Below are 20,175 nucleotides of genomic sequence, written 5' to 3' on the forward strand. Positions count from 1 at the left end.
CTCCTAGAAATTGAGATGAAAAAGACCAACATCCCAATAGAAAAAAATATAAAATAAACCATGTTTAAATATATAGAAGAAATGAAAATTAAAACTATACTCATATGCCATTTCTCATTAAGCAAATTGGCAAAAATATAAAATTTGAAAACATTCTGTTGATGAAGTTGCAGGGAAAGAGTCATTCTCAAACACTGCCAGTGGGAATACAAAATGGCACAACTCCTATGGAGGGAATCTGAAAATAGGTACCAAAATTCCATCTGCATATACTCTCTGAACCAGTAATCCCATATCATACAGATATTCCTGCACAAATATAAAATGGCATACACACAAAGTTGTTTACTGAAGTAGCTTATAAGCATAAAAGATGAGAAAGAAATTTACTGTCCAGCAAAAATACATTTATATTGCCTTAGTCTATTTGTGCTACTGTAACAAAATACCACAGACTAGGTAATTTATAAAAAATAACAATTTATTTCTCATGTTTCTGGAGGCAGGGAAGACCAAGATCAAGACACTGGCAAGACTAGTGTCTGGCAGGGGCTGCTTCTGCTTCCAAAATGGCACTTCGTTGCTGCACCCTCCGGAGAAGAACACTTACTTCCTCACACGGCCAAGGGCAAAAGAAAGTGCTCCCTTCTGCCTCAAGCTCTTTTCATAAGGGTACTAACTCCACTCATGACTTAATCATCTCCCAAAGGCCACAATCTCAACACTGTCGCACTGGGGATTAAGTTTCAACATGAATTTTGGAGGGGGCACCCATCATTAAAACCATAGCATGTATCTTTTGAACATCTTGAATTTTTTTTTCCTGGTATACAGTACTAGGTATGGATCCAACTTTCATCTTTTTCCAATAGAACTGGTTGTTACAGGTCAGTCAGTTATTTATTTATTTGGAGACAGAGTCTCACTATGTCACCCAGGCTGGAGTGCAGTGGCACGATCTTGGCCCGCTGCACCTTCTGCCTCCTGGGTTCAAGTGATTCTTGTGCCTCAGCCTCCTGAGTAGCTGGGATTACAGCCATGTGCCACCACGCCTGGCTAATTTTTCTATTTTTAGTAGAGACAAGGTTTCGCCATGTTGGCCAGGCTGGTCTCGAACTCCTAACCTCAGGTGATCTGCCTGCCTCAGCCTCCCAAAGTGCTAGGATTACAAGTGTGAGCCACTGTGCCCAGCCAGGTCATTTATTTAAAATGGTTAATAAACTATGGTACGTCCACATGATCAAATACATTTCTGTAAAAATGAATGAGGAAAAGCTCTATGTATTAAAACGGAGAGACCTTCAGGATACTGCAAGTAAAGCCAGCAAGAGGCAAAATATCATATAAAACACATTACTAGGCTGGGCGCGGTGGCTCACGCCTGTAATCCCAGCACTTTGGGAGGCCAAGGCGGGCGGATCACGAGGTCAGGAGATCGAGACCATCCTGGCTAACATGGTGAAACCCCATCTCTACTAAAAATACAAAAAAATTAGCCAGGCGTGGTGGTGGGCACCTGTAGTCCCAGCTACTCGGGAGGCTGAGGCAGGAGAATGGCGTGAACCCGGGAGGTGGAGCTTGCAGTGAGCTGAGATCGCGCCACTGCCCTCCAGCCTGGGTGACAGAGCAAGACTCCGTCTCAAAAAAAAAACAAAAAAACCCCAAAAAAACCTACATTACTTATTGTGTAAGGAAAGACAGAAATAAAAACATTCTTATTTACTTGTATTTGTATAAATACTAGAAAGATAAATAGAAACTAACAAAAATTAGTTTCCTATAGGAGTTAGGGGAAAGTATAGAAGTGAGGCATATCGATATAAACTTTCATATGATAGTTTTGATTTAAATTATGTGAGTTTATTATCCACTCAAAAACTCTTTAAAATATAAGTGAAGGGCTGGCTGGTGTATGGGAATGGCTGTTATAGACTAGTAACTTAAGTCTATTTAAATTAAAGTTAAAAATTCAGCTTCTCTGTCAAACTAGCCACTCCGTTTCAAGTGCCAGTGGACAGGACAGCAAAGATATACAACATTTCCATCATTGTATGAAGTTCTATTGGACAGTGCTAAAGTTGAGTCTAGAGATAGAAGCATGCCCGATAAAATGAAAAAGGATTCTGAGTCTCCCATATAAGCCAGAAACAAATATACAACAAAGTCAACAAATCAACCAAATAGTTAAGTCAAATATCAGTCAAATATTTATGTGTCAAGACATGATGACGTACTTCCTTTCCACCATAAACTAAGAAATACATGGAAAACAACAAGAGATAAGCCACTTTCTGGATCCTTTTGAATGCATTATAAATACAGAATAATAGATCAATTTTAGTGATGATATTCCAGGATATCAATCTATAACTATATTCAAAATGGGACTTTAAATGCATTAAAAACTAAAATACTTTTTAAATCCATAAATTTCTACCATCTGTTCCAGAGCTTCATTCTTTTAACAATTAGTAAACTTACTAAGTATCTACTATGTATCAGGCACTTGGTGAGTCACCAGGGGTATCATGGAGAACAAAAGCTTTACGTTTTTCTAATACTTACAGGCCAATGAGAGAAACATACATTAATGAAGGATCACAGAAATAAGTGACATACTGTGTGGCATAAGGGAAAAACAAAGTATATTTATAGAAGTAGAGGAACCTAACTTAATGGGGAATCAAGAAGGGCTTCCCTGAGGAAGTCGTCTATCAACTGGAATCTGAAGGGTAAGATTTGGCATAAAAAGCTTGCAAATAGAGGAAACTATCATGCATAAAGATCTCAAAGCACCTCGGAGGCTGAAGTGGGAGGATTACTTGAGCCCAGGAAGCAGAGGCTGCAGTGAGCCAAGATCACGCCACTGCATTCCAGCCTGGGTGACAGAGCCAGACCCTGTCTGGGGTGGGAAAGATCTCAAACTCAAAGCAGAAGGAAAAACCTCACAAGGCCTGAAAAAAGTTCCGTTAACAAAAATAATGAAAACCTGGTCTGCAGCTTCTAAAACATATGGATTGCCAATTCCTTAATTGGGAGAGATGCTCAAGACTGTACACACCTCAAACACTGCCCTAACAGCACTTAACATGGACTCCACAGTTTTGGAAAATAAGTTCAATAATAAAAATATTTAACAACTGGCACTGAGTGTAAGAGAATCTCCTGAAATATGAATGTTTATTTTCTCTTTTCTTAATTAACGACATACACGAAAAATTTTTTTCTTTTCAGGTTTTTCTCCTGCTACCTAAACTGCTAAACAACCCTAAAATGAAGAGAGAGAGAATATCCCTTTTCTGTTTAGTTGATCAGCAAGCAGTATAACAAAAGATGGAGAAAGACATGATCCTACTACAAGAAATTCTGGTACTAAAGTTATGCAACTCTTAGAAGTTACTTGACAGCTGGGAAACCTCCATGCTAAAGAACACGAATGCCCTCAGCTGCGGTTTAAGCAGAGTGCCTTATTGCTAACATAAGAAAATATACCATATATAGCAATAATCCTAAATCAGTCTTGTTGGGCCTTTTATGCTCTGAGTTAATTTTCCTACAGTGATTACGAGCCTGACAAAAATGACACTTCAGTGCCTGGCCTCTAACGATATTAACTTCACCTCAACGGACATGTTTGCAAAGCAGCTAGCTAAGAACATAAGAACTTACAAACACAAAAATAAATCTCTCTTAGACATTATGTGGAAAAGCACAAAATACTGTATCCAAGCTGATTAAAGTACATAAAAATGTATGTAAGTGTATGAACAATAACCAGAAATGCTGCCATGGTAGAAATGCTCACTAGCATCTTTTTGTCCCACAAAATATCTAAATGCAGAAGAGCATTATTTTTAAATCAAAGAGAAGTACATTTTCATTTTCACTAAAAGGCAAAACAAACATTACACTTGGGTTTAAAACATATTAATCAGAAAAGGAATACGGAGCTATTTATGACAGTCTTAAATTAGCAAATGGCATTAATACTACTGTAAATGGAGACCAAAATTTGGCAGTTCAGTAGCAGTGATGGTTTAGTCATCACATCTCACAACCTTGTCATTTGCAAACGTTCTAAAGTAAGAGTCTTCATTGTGAAGAACATATAGTTATGGGGGGGGGGGCGGGGGAGAACAACCAAAAAACTAATCATCATTGCTTTAGCTCAACCCACATGCCTGTACTTAAGGGTATCCATGGTAGCAATGATGCAACGTGCCTACCTAGTTCACCGTGCCTACACAAGTGGGAGAGAGGGGAGGCGGATGATGAAAAAAATTTCACTTGGAAAGGTGTTTCAATATTAACATGATAAAATTACATCAACTACACTGTCAGACTTTTAAAACACATATAGAACCACAAAGCTCTCTAAGACCAGAAAAGGGAGAAAAGAACAAGGGATGGGGTACACACTGCAGCCTTTAGTTGAAAAGAAAATCAAGAATTTTGCTCTTCCTGCTAGAGCCATTGGTTAAATATGCTCAAAGGGTTCATTTCTAATAATGGAACAAATTATTTTAATTTGGTTTTTTCAAAAGCAACTACAAACAATGTTTTAGGCTTCTAATTTCCAACCTACATCATTCTCTATTTTTGCTTTAACAGTTATATAATAAAAATTTATAAATACATTAGGATAATGATTACATCTAATTTTTTTAAGCAAAATAGACCCTCTCTTGCTAAAACAGAGCCAATGCAAAGAAATTCTAAGTCTATCAAGGAAGATGGAGCAGAGAGAGGAGACAGATCATTTCAAATAACCTTGCTATAATGTTGGAAATAAAACCAAAATGAATGAAATGATGAAAGGCAAATCACAGGGGAGAACCAACATAGACAACCATGAAAAAAATTTAGAGAGGGAAAAAGCAACAACAACCCTGTTTTCCAGGCTTATGTGCCCTTCAAACATTCAGTAAGAATACTTCAACAAGACGGTTTACCTAGAGATACAGAGAAGACATCTCCTTATAAACAGGGGATGGAAACAGATAATGGGCATGTCTGTATCCAATCAGAAACTACTGTTTGAACTAGAACTCTGTGAGCAACAAGAAAAGAAAACTAATTTCCATCAATTTTCCTGCCTTTCCTCTTATGAAAAATAATTCACTATACAGAAAGAGTAATAGCCTACTTTCAGAATTTACAAATTTACCTACTCTTTTATTACTGAACATAATTTTAAAATCTCAACAAGTTTGTCTAGCAATCACTAAGACATCGTAAGTACATAGAAATAAAAAAAGGTAAATTACTCCGTATTTTAAAAACCAATGGATAAATTTTAAATGTAAGCACGCTGAATCTATAATAACACCATCACACAATGTCTGCAAACTGGTGCTCAAAAATAAAAGCAGCCAAACTAGAGATTAAGTGAAGCATGCAGCACTTTGAACACAACGAGCAACACAGACTTCGAAACAAGTACTTTCAAGGAGTGCTTGTACAAGTCTAATCATTTAAAATCCAAATCAACATCTTTCTAAAGGCAACACAATCAGCACCTGACAATTTTCCTCTTCCTAAAAGAACAAAAAATTATAATTATAATAGATGGAAGAGTCCAGAAAATGTTCTCAAAATGAGTTATACTTTCGACTAGCATGGCATGTTGGGACACAAAATAAGGGGAGGAGAATAACTCTGAGAATATATTTAGAAGATTTAAATATAATCAAGGCTTTACAGACCTTTGCTGTTGGGAGAAAGGCTTCCTGTAAATCTCAGGGAAAAAAATATCTGTGCAACACATTTTTAGCTATCTAAAATACATTTCAAAATACTGCCTTTTCTAAAGGATATAAACTAAGCATCACATGGGTTCACATATCTATTTTCAAATGTATAACAATGGTTACACCTTATTTTTAAAATACACTGAACAAAGGGTCTCTCACATCTGTCACTAACAATGAAATACAGAAAAGCATATCTTACCTTTGTGGTTACAATGCACAGACAATCCATTACTCTACCATTACAATATATTATACATAAAGCAAAACTATTTTAAGTTGCCTAGTTGAACAAAAAATGCACATAAAAATAAATAAATTTGTGAGATAAAACCATAAATGAAAAAGTTATAACTGTAACTAGATCTCTTCAGGATCCATTCTTAGAGGTAGCAATTTTTCTACTATCTAAAATACAAGAAACCAGAGTCTGTCACGTGCCCTACAATCTTCTTTATGTAATCTGTATCTGAAGAACTTGAAATTATCCCACAAAACACTGTGGAAGATGTCAGGGTTTATTCCACAAGAGTCCACTGCTTCTTCAGATGCTGTTTCATTAATCCCTCTTTTCAAGATATGAGGTTGACAGGAAGTCATCTGATGAAATGCTCCACAAAGAGGTTCCCCCGATATAAATTTAAACCTGCTTCTCCTTGTTAGCTACAGTTTGGATACTCAAATGACAACCACCAAAGAAAAAAAAAAAAAAATCACTAAAAATATGCAAGCAAACATTTCTTCCACTAAACCATTTCAGCAACTGCAGCCTGCAAAGTAATGACTTTCTCGAGCAGTAATGAATGGAATATTCCATGTGGTTTTTTGAGAAGGGGAGCAGGAAAAACAAAATACAATAATCTAAAATATTATCTCTAAAACATGCCTTTTTTCTTTGCTAAAAATGTCAATAAATAACATTTTACCAACAAAGGCAAATTTTAACTTTATTGCCTTACTAAATCCATTTCACTGATCCCCCACACACCAAAAAAAAACCACCACAAAAAGATAGTTACAACTACGTAATCGTTCAAACTCCTCAAGAAGTCTTCGTTTTTAAGTCAACTAACTTTGTGAATTCATGTCCTGTCTCCAAGATCATTAGGACTGGAGCTAGACAGGCTAACAGACAAGAGACATGGCAGAGGGATATGCAACTGGCTTTCAGTGTCATAAGCTTCCAGCCACACTCCCCTATGCAAATGCCATAGTAAGATTAGCTACATGTGGTGGCCTGCGCCTGTAGTCCTAGCTACTTGGGAGGCTGAAACTGGACAATGGCTTGAGCCCAGGAGTTTGAGGATGCAGTGAGCTGTAACTGCACCACTGCACTCCAGCCTGGGCAACAGAGTGAGACCCTGTCTGTAAAAACCTTTAAAATCCAAAAAATTTTCTAAAAAATTTTTAATGCATCGTAAGGAAGAGTATTATCTGCAATTTTTGTCCACAAAGTTTCCTCATAGTTTACAGATATTATGAATGACCTCAAGTTCAAACAACTGAACTGTTCCTACTTGCCTCTTATACCCCATTCCTCCTCCTAACATTTCAAATACACATGGACTGCATCAACAACTTTCAGACTAAACCAAATTTCACTGTAAGGGTTATGAAAAGGAGTTAATACATATATACCATTTGGTAGAACCTATCAAATAGTAAGCATTATCAATGTTATTACTATTATTAATATGTATCAAATTACAGCCTTTTATTTAAAGCCTAACAGGATATACTTGAGACAGGCCCAATGGGACTTTACCTTACTTTATCTAATGGGGCTGCTGTGTGAGGATTAAATAATATACACAGGGCACTTAGAATAATGCTGACTTGTTAGGTCAATAGTGGCAATAAATAGTGCAACAGTGCTCAGTAAATGCCAGCTACAGCTATACAGCTATTGTGGTATAATATGAAATACATTCAGTCTTTGTTTCTGTCACAGAGTACCCAAAACTCTTGGAAATTCCTAAGTAATGGGAAGGTCTTTTTTTGTTCATGACAAGCCCTTTGGATCACAGCTAATGCTAATGAGGTAACTTAAAGTGACACCCCTAGAAAGCCTCAGGATGAGGCTCATCACCAAAAAGACACGGGATTAGAGGATTAGAGGGTTAGAGGGTTGGAACTTTCAGCTCCACCCAACAACCTCCGGGAAAGGGGCAGGGGTTGGGGGCTGGAGATCAAGCTCTATAAAAACTCTTAACAACATATGATGTGCTTTTGGGTTGGCAAAGGCAAGCTGGGAAGGCTGAGGACTCCAACTCTACCAGGATAGAAGTTCCTGCACTTGGGACCCTTCCAGACCTTGCCCTATGTATCTCTTTTTCTGGCTGTTCATCTGTATCCTTTATAACATCTTTTATAATAAACTGGTAAACGCATTTCCCTGAGTTCTCTGTAAGCCATCCTAGCAAATTAATCAACCCCAAGGAGGGGGTTGTGTGAACCCCAATTTAAAACTAGTCAGTCAGAAGCATAGGTCACAATCTACTATTTGTAACTGCCATCTAAATGGGGGCAGTCTTGTGGGGCTGAGCCCCCAACCTGTGGGATCTGACACTACACTTCAGAGGCTACTACTATCTCCAAGTAGATGCTGCCAGAATTGTATTTACTTAGAGACTACTATTATCTCCAAGTAGATAGTGTCAGAATTGAATTATAGGACACCCAGTAGGTGTCCACTGGAAAAGCTTCACCAAAAACCTCCTCATACATCTAGTCAGCACAGAAGTGTGCTGTGTTGAGAGTAGACGGAAAAAAATGGTTTGTTTTCTCCTCTCAGACCTAAATACATATGTATGTAGCTATGTAAATGTCATCATGCGCCAACACATCCCTCACCCCATGCAGGATACAGCCTGGAAATTACATGCTCTGTTGAGCACTCCCTTTTCCCCACCCCACCCCTGCAATTATCATTTGCTCCCAATATGAAAGAATAAAGCTCATACAAGGCTCAAGGCTCATAACTCCTTAAATAAAGTTTATCATTTTTAAGCAGAATACTGAAAACAATAGAAGTGATACCTAAGTACTGACTAGGCATTGCATTTTGTGAAGAAAAATAAGGAGGTATGTAAAACCCTTTACCTGGTTGCTCTCTTAGTATTCTGAAATTTCTCTTGTGAAATTTTTATTACATCTAGAGTAGTCTAGCCCAGAGAGGGCAGGCATCCCTAGGTTTGGCAGACTTCATAATAGAAAAGGCTGAAAATCACTACGGCAAGTTAGAAATAGCATTCAGCCTGTGTAACTTAAGTAGTCATCTTCTTCGGGGGGTCGAAGGAGGGTCTCAACTTCTCCTTTTGTAAAATAAAAAAACTCAATGAATCTTAAGAGTCCTTGAATTTATACAATGCCTATGTTTCAGTTTTTAAATCCGTTGGATTCTAAGGTCCAACAGGACAAGACTCAAGAATGTCTCATAAGGCTGGGCATGGTGGCTCACACCTGTAATCCCAGCACTTTGGGAGGCCAAGGTGGGAGGATCACTTGAGGTCCGGAGTTCGAGACCAGCCTGGCCAACATGGTGAAACCCCATCTCTACTACAAATACAAAAATCAGCCAGGCGTGGTGGCGCACGCCTGTAATCCCAGCTACTCGGGAGGCTGAGGTGGGAGAATCACTTGAACACAGGAGGTGGACATTGCAGTGAGCCGAGATCTCACCACTGCACTCCAGGCTAGGCGACAAAGCGGGACTCCATCTCAAAAGAAAAAGAAAAAGAAAAGAAATGTCTCCCATACCTACCACTTTATCCCCATCACCTTGGGGGATGGCATGGTGACCAGAATGTTTGTTGAATTAATGAGTGGCCTTTCTAATATTTAAACTATAAGTGATTACAAAATTGAAAACAGCCTGAAACAATCCTGAAAATTAGACATTCCATTTTCCCAGCAAAAATAAAAGTTTGCCAACTCAATTATAAACCTGTAAGAATAAGATGAAATAGTCAAATATCTAAATTAATCAGTTAACATATAATTACTTAACAACACATTAAAATAGTATGTCTAATGTATTATTCCAGTCACATTTCAAAGAACAATTTTAGTCAAACTCCTCACATTCATCTCCGATGTCTAGGGTCATCATAACTACAACCATTTTTTAATGATCTAATCTATGTGACCTCAAACATCAGTTTTATACAGTCTAAGTTGTTTGAGATACGGCCCTTTCTGAACTACAATGTCACTTGAACATTTATCCCAAATTACTACTACAGATTGAGTATCCCTAATCCAAAAATCCACAATCCAAATGCTCCAAAATCCAAAAATCTTTTAAGTGCCAACATAACACTCAAAGACAATACTCACTGGAGCATTTCAGATTTTATCTTTTTTTTGTTTGTTTGTTTTTTGAGATGGAGTTTCACTCTTGTTGCCCAGGCTGGAGTCCAATGGCACAATCTCAACTTACTGCAACCTTTGCCTCCCAGGTTCAAGTGATGATTCTCCTGCCTCAGCCTCCCGAGTAGCTGGGATTACAGGCGCCCACGACCACGCCCAGCTAATTTTTGTATTTTTAGTAGAGATGGGGTTTTCACATGTTGGCCAGGCTGGTCTCGAACTCCTGACCTCAGGCGATCCACCTGCCTCGGCCTCCCAAAGTGCTGGGATTACAAGGGTGAGCCACTGTGCCTAGCCACATTCCAGATTTTGAATTTTCAGATTAGGGATATTCAACCAACAAGTATAATGCAAATATCAAAATCCGAATAAATCCAAAATCCAAAACGCTTCTGGTCCCAAGTATTTTGGATAAGGAATACTCAACTTGTAGTGCTCATTCACAGAAGAGGAAGCCACTTTCCCCTGTACTGTAGGCATGTATTTATAACCTTCATGATGTAACTAACCCCTTACTATATTATTTTTTAATATACCTAGTAATCCTTCAAAAAAGCTTGCATATATCTAATACTTACAGGTTTTAAGGCCATACTCAGGGAATGATTATTCAATTTGTGTAAAATTCTACACTAACTGCATCTTCTGTAAGTATCTGTAAGCACCCAACTAGAACTGAGTAAGGTACATTTCAAGCCTATGTGTTCTCCTCAGATGGTCATTTGCTGTTAGAAGTAATTTAGAAATCACCCTGTAATCTGAGCTACTTTAGAAGGACTTGAAATGTAAGCCTTTTGGGATGGCAACACTTCACCTAACAGGCACATAAGATAATTAACAGTATTTTAGAATACCAATGGCTTTCCATAAATAAGCAATTGCTGCCAACCATAATGGAATAAAAAAGAAAAGACTGACTTTCAGACACTGGACAAAGTGCAAAACAGTGATCCTTGTGAGAAGAGAAACTAATGAGGTGAGTCCTGTAAATGCCCAGAAAAAGTTTCCTGGCTGTAGCAGAAGTGGGAAACTCAACGAAACCCGGCAGTCTAAGTTGAGGAGAAAGTGTTGAGAACGCACAGAGCTAAAACTCACAAGTCAAAGTACCAGAAAGGAGAGAGCAGGACAGAAAAAGCTCCAGAGATCTGCAGAGTTCCCCTCGAGTCTTCAGATTAGTTTTGATCAGTACATGCATGTAAGGAAACTTCAAGGTGAGGAAAAAATCTTAGAAAGCAGCAAATGGAACAAACCCAGAGCTCATGCAAGGCCAAGAATAATGAAAACTCATAATATATGGGGCAGTGGGGATAGCCTTCCACAACCAAACGTTGCTCAGTCCCACTGAAAAAGCTTAAAAGCAGCCAGGCGCGGTGGCTCACACCTGTAATCCTAGCACTTTGGGAGGCCAAGGAGGGTGGATCACGAGTTCAGGAACTCAAGACCAGCCTGACCAACATGGTGAAACCCCGTCTCTACTAAAATACAAAAATTAGCCAGGCGTGGTAGCGCATGCCTGTAATCCCAGCTACTCAGGAGGCTGAGGTAGGAGAATCACTTGAACCCAAGAAGCGGAGGTTGCAGTGAGCTGAGATCACGCCACTGCACTCCAGCCTGGGCAACGGGGCAAGACTCTGTCTCAAAAACAAACAAAAAAGCAGTTTGAATAGGATCAAACTCTTTCCAAGTAATTTAACTACATCCCAAAACAAAGCTCAAGAATATTTAAAAGAATACAAAAATATCTAGGCCCCCAAAAAGGTAAAATTCACAATGTCTGCCAAATTCATCCAAATTGCCAAGCATGTAAAGAAGCAAGGAAATACAACCCAGAGAAGAGAAAAAAATCAATCAATAAAAACTGACCCAGAAATGACACATAATAGAATCAGTAGACAAAACCATTTTAAAAGTTACCTTAACTCTGTCCCTTATGTTTATGAAGATAGAGAAAAGCTTGAGTGTGTTAATTAGACAACAATAAAAACGAAACTATTGAGACCAACCTGGGCAATCCAGCAAGACCCCATCTCTGCCAAAAAATTAAAAAAAAAAAAATTTGCCCAGCCTGGTGGTATACATGTGTAGCCCCAGGTACTTGGGAGGCAGTGGCAGCAGAACTGCTTGAAGCCAGGAGGCTGAGGATGCAGTGGGCCATGACCGCATCACTGCACTGCAGCCTGGGCGACGCAGCAAGACCCTGTCTCCAAAAAAAGGGAGAGGGAGAGGAGAAGAAAACAGAAACTAAATCAAGCTTCTAGAGATAAACTGTCTGAAATAAAAAACTGACTGAGATTAACAGTATACTAGATACTTGAGAAGATCAATGAACTGAAGACATAGCAACAGAAATTGTCTAAAATTTAACATACCAACGAAAAAGGCTGAAAAAAGATTAATCAGATCAGTGAACTGTAGACAAAGTCAATCAAACCAATATACATGTACTGGAACCCCTGAAAGCAAAGGGGAAGGAAGAGAAAAAATATTTGTAAAAATAATTGGTGAAAAACGTCAGAAGTAGGTAAAAACTATAAACCCACAGATCCAAGAAACTCAATGAATCCCAGGCACAAGAAAGGTAAAGAAAACTGTAACTATAAACAGTACATGTGAGTGACAAAAACCAAATTCAAGACAGAGGTTAATTCTGGGGAACAAGGCAGGAGAATGTGATTACAGTGGAGAACACGAGACTTCAACTATACTTACACTCTTTTATCTTCTTGAGGTAGTAGTAAATACATGGATATTTATAATATTCACTACAGTTTCTCCATGATTAAAATTTTTAAAAAATAACACAAAATGAAGGAAAACCAACAGGTCAAATAGTTGCCAAGAAGATAAAAAATGTTCAAAAGCAGAGTAGAGAGTAGCAAATGCCACCAAAAAATCAGATAACATATGCGAACAGCTTCTGTTATGCCCTTGGATCCTTCTCTCTTTTGGAATCTCACTCTCCCTTCATACAATGTCTATAATCTCTTTTTCTATCTTGGGCCTCTGTTCCCTTCTTCACTTTATCTTGTAAATAGAATATGTTCACAGAGGCCATTAGGAGAAAGACGGGGAAAAAGCACTTCTTAGTAGGACCCTATAGCATTCCTTCTCTTCTTAGCTAAGCTTCTTGAAAACGTAGTTTGCCTTTTTTTCTTCCTTTTCTTCCCATTCCCAATATTCTGCAACCTAGATTCTGACCCTCCTTCTCCACATTAACTGTTCTCTTTTTTCCTTTATCTACCTTAAAAAAAATTAACTACACAGGTAATTCAGGCACACCTTAAACACACTTATAAAGCCAGATGCATAATGTTGAAAGTCTTTTTTTATATTCTTTTCCCGAGATAACCTCTTTTAACCATTTGGTATGTATTTGTTCAGCTAATCCTGTATGTTTATTATTACTTAGGGTCCTACTGAGAAGTACTTTTTTCTGTTTGTCTGTTTTTCTAATGGAATCTTTGAACATATTTACAGGATAAAATAAAGAGGGGAACAGAGGCCCAAGACAGAGAAAGAGGTTATAGATATTCCATAATGAAAAAGGAGAGTGAGATTCTAAAAGAAAAAAGGATTAAGAGCATAACAGAAGCTCTTAGTATTTATTCTCTGATATGACTTTCACATAATTGAAAACTATAAAGTTACGAAATTTTGCAATAAACACGTATCACTTTGGAAATCTAAAAAACAGGAGGGGGGAAGAGGTTTAGGAGCACATATCCCTGTTCTAATACTAAAAATAGTAATAAGCACAGATACAGATATACAGCAATCAAGATTATTTAAATGATGAGTTACTGAAAATGTCACATAATCAAAACTTATAATTCAAAACTAATTGGGGGTGTCTTCTAGGAACACATAAGTCTAACCAATGTGACATACTTAAGCTTTCACATAGCCTTTTATTTTCTCAGTAACTGTGTAAAGTTTTGCTGACTTTTCTCCTAGATTAACAGCTCTTTTTTTTTGGCATAATATGACAGTTGTTCCACTTATCTTATAACATTTCTTTTTTTGGAGACAGGGTCTTGCTCCGTCACCCAGGATGGAATGCAGTGGACTGATCACAGCTCACTGCAGCCTTGACCTCCTGGGCTCAAGCAATTCTCCCACCTCATCCTCCCACATAGCTGGGACCACAGGCATGAAGCCAACAACCACGCCTAACTTTTTTTTTTTTTTTTTTTTTTTTGTAGGGATGGGGTCTCCCTATGCTGCCCAGGCTGATCTACACTAAATTTATAGAAACATGTTTTTCTTTCTTCAGTAATAAATCAACCTTGGCTTACTGTAACCTTTTTACTTTATAAATTAAATTTTTTAACTTTTTGACTCTTTCACCTTAACACTTAGCTTAAAACACAAATACACCGTATAGCGGTACAAAATTTTTTCTTTCTTTATATTCTGATTCTATAAGCTTTTTTCTATTTTTTAATTTTTTTTTTTACTGTTTAAATACAAACACACACTTTTAAATACTGTTACACACACACACACACACACACACACACACCCATTAACTTGAGCCTACCCAGGGTCAGAATCATCAGTATCACTGGATAGTACCACTGAAAGGTCTTCAGAGGCAATAGCATGCATGGAGCTATCGCCACCTACGAAAACAATGTCTTCTTCTGGAATACCTCCTGAAGGACCTGCCTGAGGCCGTTTTACAGTTAATTTTTTTTCTAAAATAAGTAGAAGTGCACTCTATAAAATAACTATTAAAAGTACAGTAAACTAGTAACATAATTAATATTTATCAAGTACGTACTGTACCTAATTATACGTGCTATGCTTTTATATGACTGGCAGAACAGGTTTATTTATACCAGCATCACCACAAACACTTGATATACATCGTGCTACAATGATGTCACTAGGAGATATAAATTTCTCAGCTTGATTATAACCTTAAGGGATCCTACTTAACATGGTCTGTGGCTGGCCAAAACATCATCATACCACATATTACTGTATTTCTACAGCTTTATTTAAAAAATAAACGTTGCCTATTACACTTCTATCTCTATTAAAACTAATTCTTTCTCTCCTTATTTTAACTTTATTGCAATATTTTCCTTTGTCTAGGTAACAAGTCCAATTGCCAAGAAAGTTATTAAACAAAAACAGAAACATCAGTCTTGAAGCCTGAGGTTCTGAATTCTAATCAGTTTTTCTATAGGGTAATACCGCAAGGTTGGGCAGTACCAACATCCCTGAATGACAGTTTGATCAACTCTAAAGTAAACACAGTATAAGCTCCACGTATTAAGAACCAAAATCTGGCTCACCTCATGTATGTTAGGAGGCTATAGCAAGAATGAATTCACGCTCCTCTGACATCCCAAATTATTACAATGTATGTGATGTGCCTTTTAAAACTATGCTATTTGAAAAATAAGGTTATTATTTTAATCCATTCCTGTGGAACACGTGAGTTTAAGAAAGGAAGACGAAACATATTGTATTCATTTAAAAATATTAATATTGTAAAATATTTTAATATAATATTTAGCATTAATATTTTTAAATGAATACAATATGTGCTTTCTTCTCACGCGGTATTTCTCAAATTTTATTTTACCAGTTCTGGGGCAAAAGGCTAAAGTTGGAAGAATGTGTCATCTGCCTGTCCACTTTCTTACCTCTCAAAAATAACACCTCAAAGAAAAAGCAACCCCTAGGAATAGAAAAATGGAAACCATCGTTATGCGTGGATTCTAGTTCAGGAGCAGTGAAAACTCAAAATAAACTTGGGAAAATTGTTGGAAGGCAAGGACATGCTCAAAGACTAGTAAAGCATATCCAAAGAAAACATACATACTCCTTCCAGTGATTCGTCTAGTCAAATATGAAGTAATATGAGCACCCAAACTTAAATGTATGTAAGCATTTAGTAAATAAAAATTTCTCAGTATACAGTGATAACTTTGTAAAGAGAGAGATCAAGAAAAAGGGGGAACTTAGCAACCTCTGGAGGGGATTATCACACAAGCTACTCAAATAACTGATCGTTAAAAGAAAGTAATGTAAACTTTAGCCTGTCTTTTTAGAAGGAACAGAAGTTCATCCCTAGTTGATGAAGAAAAAGAGTGTTACAGAAGAATGCCAACTAATAAATACAGACACAATGATAAAATCTGGGAGAAAAATAACATTTTGAAACCTCAAATGTAGTGATTTGGCAATGATCACCAATAGGGGGAAACTGACTCACTACAAGGTGCCAAAGTACAACCCCCATACATACTTCACAATATCAACAAGAAAAACGTACCTTTCCCGTGGAAGATCTGGAGGTCCCCACCTTCAAGCAATCCAACTCAGCACCACAAGAGCAACAACCTGATACTGTGAGCCTCCTGATGATGCAATATGAAATATAACACTGTGTATCACTGAGGTCTGCTTACCAAAAACGAGTCTAATCAACATTTACGCCTAACTTCCTCTGACAGAAATACAAGACTTAGTGGAATGAGTTAAATAACATGAGGAAACAAATTAGACAAATAAAGAATGTGTGTCTATAAAACAACTGGCATGGTCTCTTCAAAAAGGTAATGTCATTTAAAGGGGGGGGAAGAAGATAAGGAAGACTATTCTATTAGATTACGAAAGACTAGAGACACTGTACCAGATTTGGTATGTGCACTCCCAATCCATTGCAACAGTTACCCCCAGATCTTCACACCTACCTTTCATCCTGAGCAGCCCCAGCAACACTTAGTGCCTATGCCCCCAGTCCACATCTCCTCCTCTCACCCCCCTCACTTGGGGCTTTCCTGATAAATCACCTACACTGACAAATCCACAACCCTCAAGTATGGGGGAACTGCTGCCCACAAGAAGCCAGTAGATAAATTCTTTCTCTTTCCTTGCAGAGTCCTAACATGCAGTACAAATGGCTTCTCAAGGATGCAATACCAAGGATACAAAAATCAGTCACACTTAGTGGCAGGAAGCATCCTTGTATTAGTTTTTCCCCTTCCTATAATATCTTCACCCTTTCCCTCACTTCTGCTCTCTAGCAGAACTGAACTCTCTAAATAAATTAATGGCACCTAAGCCCTCTGCCTCAGGTTCTGCTTTTAGGAAAACCCAGTTAAAAACAGACACCTAACAATCAAATGCATAAATGGTATGTGTACTGACACCTAACAATCAAATGCATAAATGGTATGTGTACTGATTTATCTGATTTTTTTTAAAGTCCCACAAAATAGACTGGGGACAATTTTGAATAGAGATTGGAGAGAAAACTGAACAATTATTGCTAATTTTCTCAGATGTGATAAGGGTAGTAAGATAACACAGAAGAATATCTAACTATTCTTACTCTTACGAGATGCGCGCTGAAGTTTTAATAGTTTAAGCGCATGATGTCTACGACTGATTTTCAAATAGTTCCAAAAAATACACACATACAGGAAAAGTAAGTACAATCTTGTCTGTGAGAAAGACTAGGTGAAGGCAAAAAACTGCACCCAGAGGATATGAGCCACCTAAGAATACACAAAACGCACACACCTCAGACATGTACCAGCTACTTTAGTTTATGGGAGTTTTATGATCCACACTCATCTACAACTGGTGCTATAACTTTTCATCCAATTTCAGATAACTCCCCCAGCTAGCACATCACAGTAACTCACAAGCTGCAACTCTTTGCAACACACTCCTATAAGCAAAGCTGAGTTTTTTTCCCAAGGTAAAATGCCATATTGATTGTAGTATTCACATATTTATTCACAATTTAACATGCATAAACTGGGCACAGTGGCTCATGCCTATGAACTCAGCTACTTGGGAGGCTGAGGCAGAGGATAGCTTGAGCCCATTAGTTCAAGGGTGCAGTCAGCTATGATCACACCACCTTACACCAGCCTGAAGAACAAAGCAAGACCTCTTCTAAGGAAAAGAAAAGCATAAATCTGTGCTGTTGGTTTTATTAGGTTTTAATCTCTTTTAATATGTCACTCACAAAGTTTTAAGTGTTTGGTCCCTACCCTCATTTTTCAAATAACGCCTGTGGTTTTCATTGTGCCATTTTTCACAGTGTGGTGATTTTTAGGAAAGTGTCTGTTGTGTTACAGCAGACCTGAATGTAAAAGAATGTTCAATGCAACACTAATCAAAACTGGAAACAATCCACATGACCGTCAATAGCAGAATGTGTAAATATATTTTGGTCTATCCTACAATGGAATATCATACAACAGTAAAGATGAAAAAACTTTAACTACATAGATGAAATGAACAAATATAAGAAAAAAGCAGCACACAAAGGGGGTATACACACTGTGTAATTCTCTTTATATGAAATTTAAAAGAACGCAAAACTAATCTATGATGTTGGAAATTTGGATGGTCCTCTGAGGAAGAGAGGATAGGTAGTAAATAGGGAGAGTACAAGAAAGACTTCTGGGGTACTGGTATTTTTCTTTTTTAAACTGAGATAAAATGGACATGCTATAAAATTCACCAAATTTTAAAGTGTACAATTCAGTGATTTTTGATATGTTCATAGACTTGTACAACTACCATCACTATCTAATTCCAGAACCTGTTAGCAGTCATTCCATGTTCTTTTTCTTGACCTGGTATATTCACAATGCAGTAATTAATCAACCTATTCCTTTATTATTTGTGTATCTTTATGTAAGAATATTATACAGTATTTCAGTAAATTTTTTGTTAATGTTTAGAGGACTTCAGATTAAACCTGGTACACTGAATATGTGTGTGTGTGTGTGTGTGTGTGTGTGTGTGTGTGTATTTTTTTTTTTTTTTTTTTTTGAGACAGTGTCTTGCTCTGCCACCCAGGCTGGAAGACAGTGATGTGATCTCAGCTCACTGCAACCTCTGCCTCCCAAGTAGCTGGGATTACAGGTGCCCGCCACAACAACCAGCTAATTTTTGTATTTTTAGTAGAGATGGGGTTTCACCATGTTGGCCAGACTGGCCTCAAACTCCTGACCTCAAGTGATCCGCCCGCCTCTGCCTCCCAAAGTGCTGGGATTACAGGCGTGAGCCACCACACCCGGCTGAATATATACTTTTAACTCTACTGCCTCCTAAAACTCTACTCAAATTAAAACAGATGGCTTATTTTAAAATATTAAACCACAAGGTCAAAGAGAAAGGGAAAAGTATCCCTTAACCCCATTCAGTCAGAAAACTCCCCTCCCAATAAGATAAACACTGAAGGGCTGAAAAGAGAGACTTGTAAACAACAGCCACAACTTTTAAAAAGCTGTATGCAAAAATCAACATACAAAAAAATCACTAGTATTTCTAAAGACCAACAACAAACAATTCAAAAAAGAAATCAGGAAAACAATCACATTTATAATAGCTACCAAAAAAACAAACAAACCTAGGAATAAATTTAACCAAAGTAGTAAAAGATCTCAACAATGAAAACTCTAGAACACTGCTAAGACAAACTGAAGAAGACACAAAAAAAATGGAAAGATATCCCATGTTCATAGATTGGAAAAACTAATATTGTTAAAATGTCCATACTACCTAAAGCAATATACAGATTCAATGCAATCTCTAATAAAATACCAATGACATTCTTCATAGAAATAGAAAAAACAAGCCTAAAATTCATATACAATCATAAAACACCCCGAATACCCAGAACAATCCTGAGCAGAACTAATAAAACTGGAGGCATCACATTACCTGACCTACTACAAAGCTACAGTTACCAGGTAAGCATGGTACTGATCTAAAAACACACACAGACCAACGGAACACAATAGTGAATGCAGAAATAAATCCACACATTTAAGCCAACTCATTTTTGAAAAAGAAGCCAAAAACATACAATGGGAAAAGGACAGTCTCCTCCATAAATGGTGCTGGGAAAATCTGGATATCCATATGTAGAATGAATCTAGACTCCCATCACTTACAATATGAAAACATAACAAAAAACAAATCAAAATAAAGACTTAAATCTAAGACCTGAAAAGATCGATACGATACGATACGATACGATACGATACGATACGATGAGAAAACATTGGGG

At 37.5% G+C, this 20,175-nt stretch overlaps 1 protein-coding gene across 20 annotated transcripts in view; it reads right to left on the reverse strand.

Moving 5' to 3' along the window:
* Positions 1-20,175, reverse strand: part of DLG1 (discs large MAGUK scaffold protein 1) — a 277,635-nt gene that overhangs the window by 233,561 nt on the left and 23,899 nt on the right. The window contains exon 3 of one of the 20 annotated variants that reach the window (XM_063622155.1): positions 5,953-16,495. The exons of the other annotated variants lie outside the window; for them this stretch is intronic. Within the exon in view, the coding sequence (XP_063478225.1) occupies positions 5,953-5,982 (30 nt within the window). The 5' untranslated portion in view covers positions 5,983-16,495. The remainder of the gene's footprint in view (positions 1-5,952; positions 16,496-20,175) is intronic. 20 annotated transcript variants of the gene reach the window in all.

This window comes from Symphalangus syndactylus, chromosome 17 (assembly GCF_028878055.3).
Source record: "Symphalangus syndactylus isolate Jambi chromosome 17, NHGRI_mSymSyn1-v2.1_pri, whole genome shotgun sequence".
NCBI lineage: Eukaryota > Metazoa > Chordata > Mammalia > Primates > Hylobatidae > Symphalangus > Symphalangus syndactylus.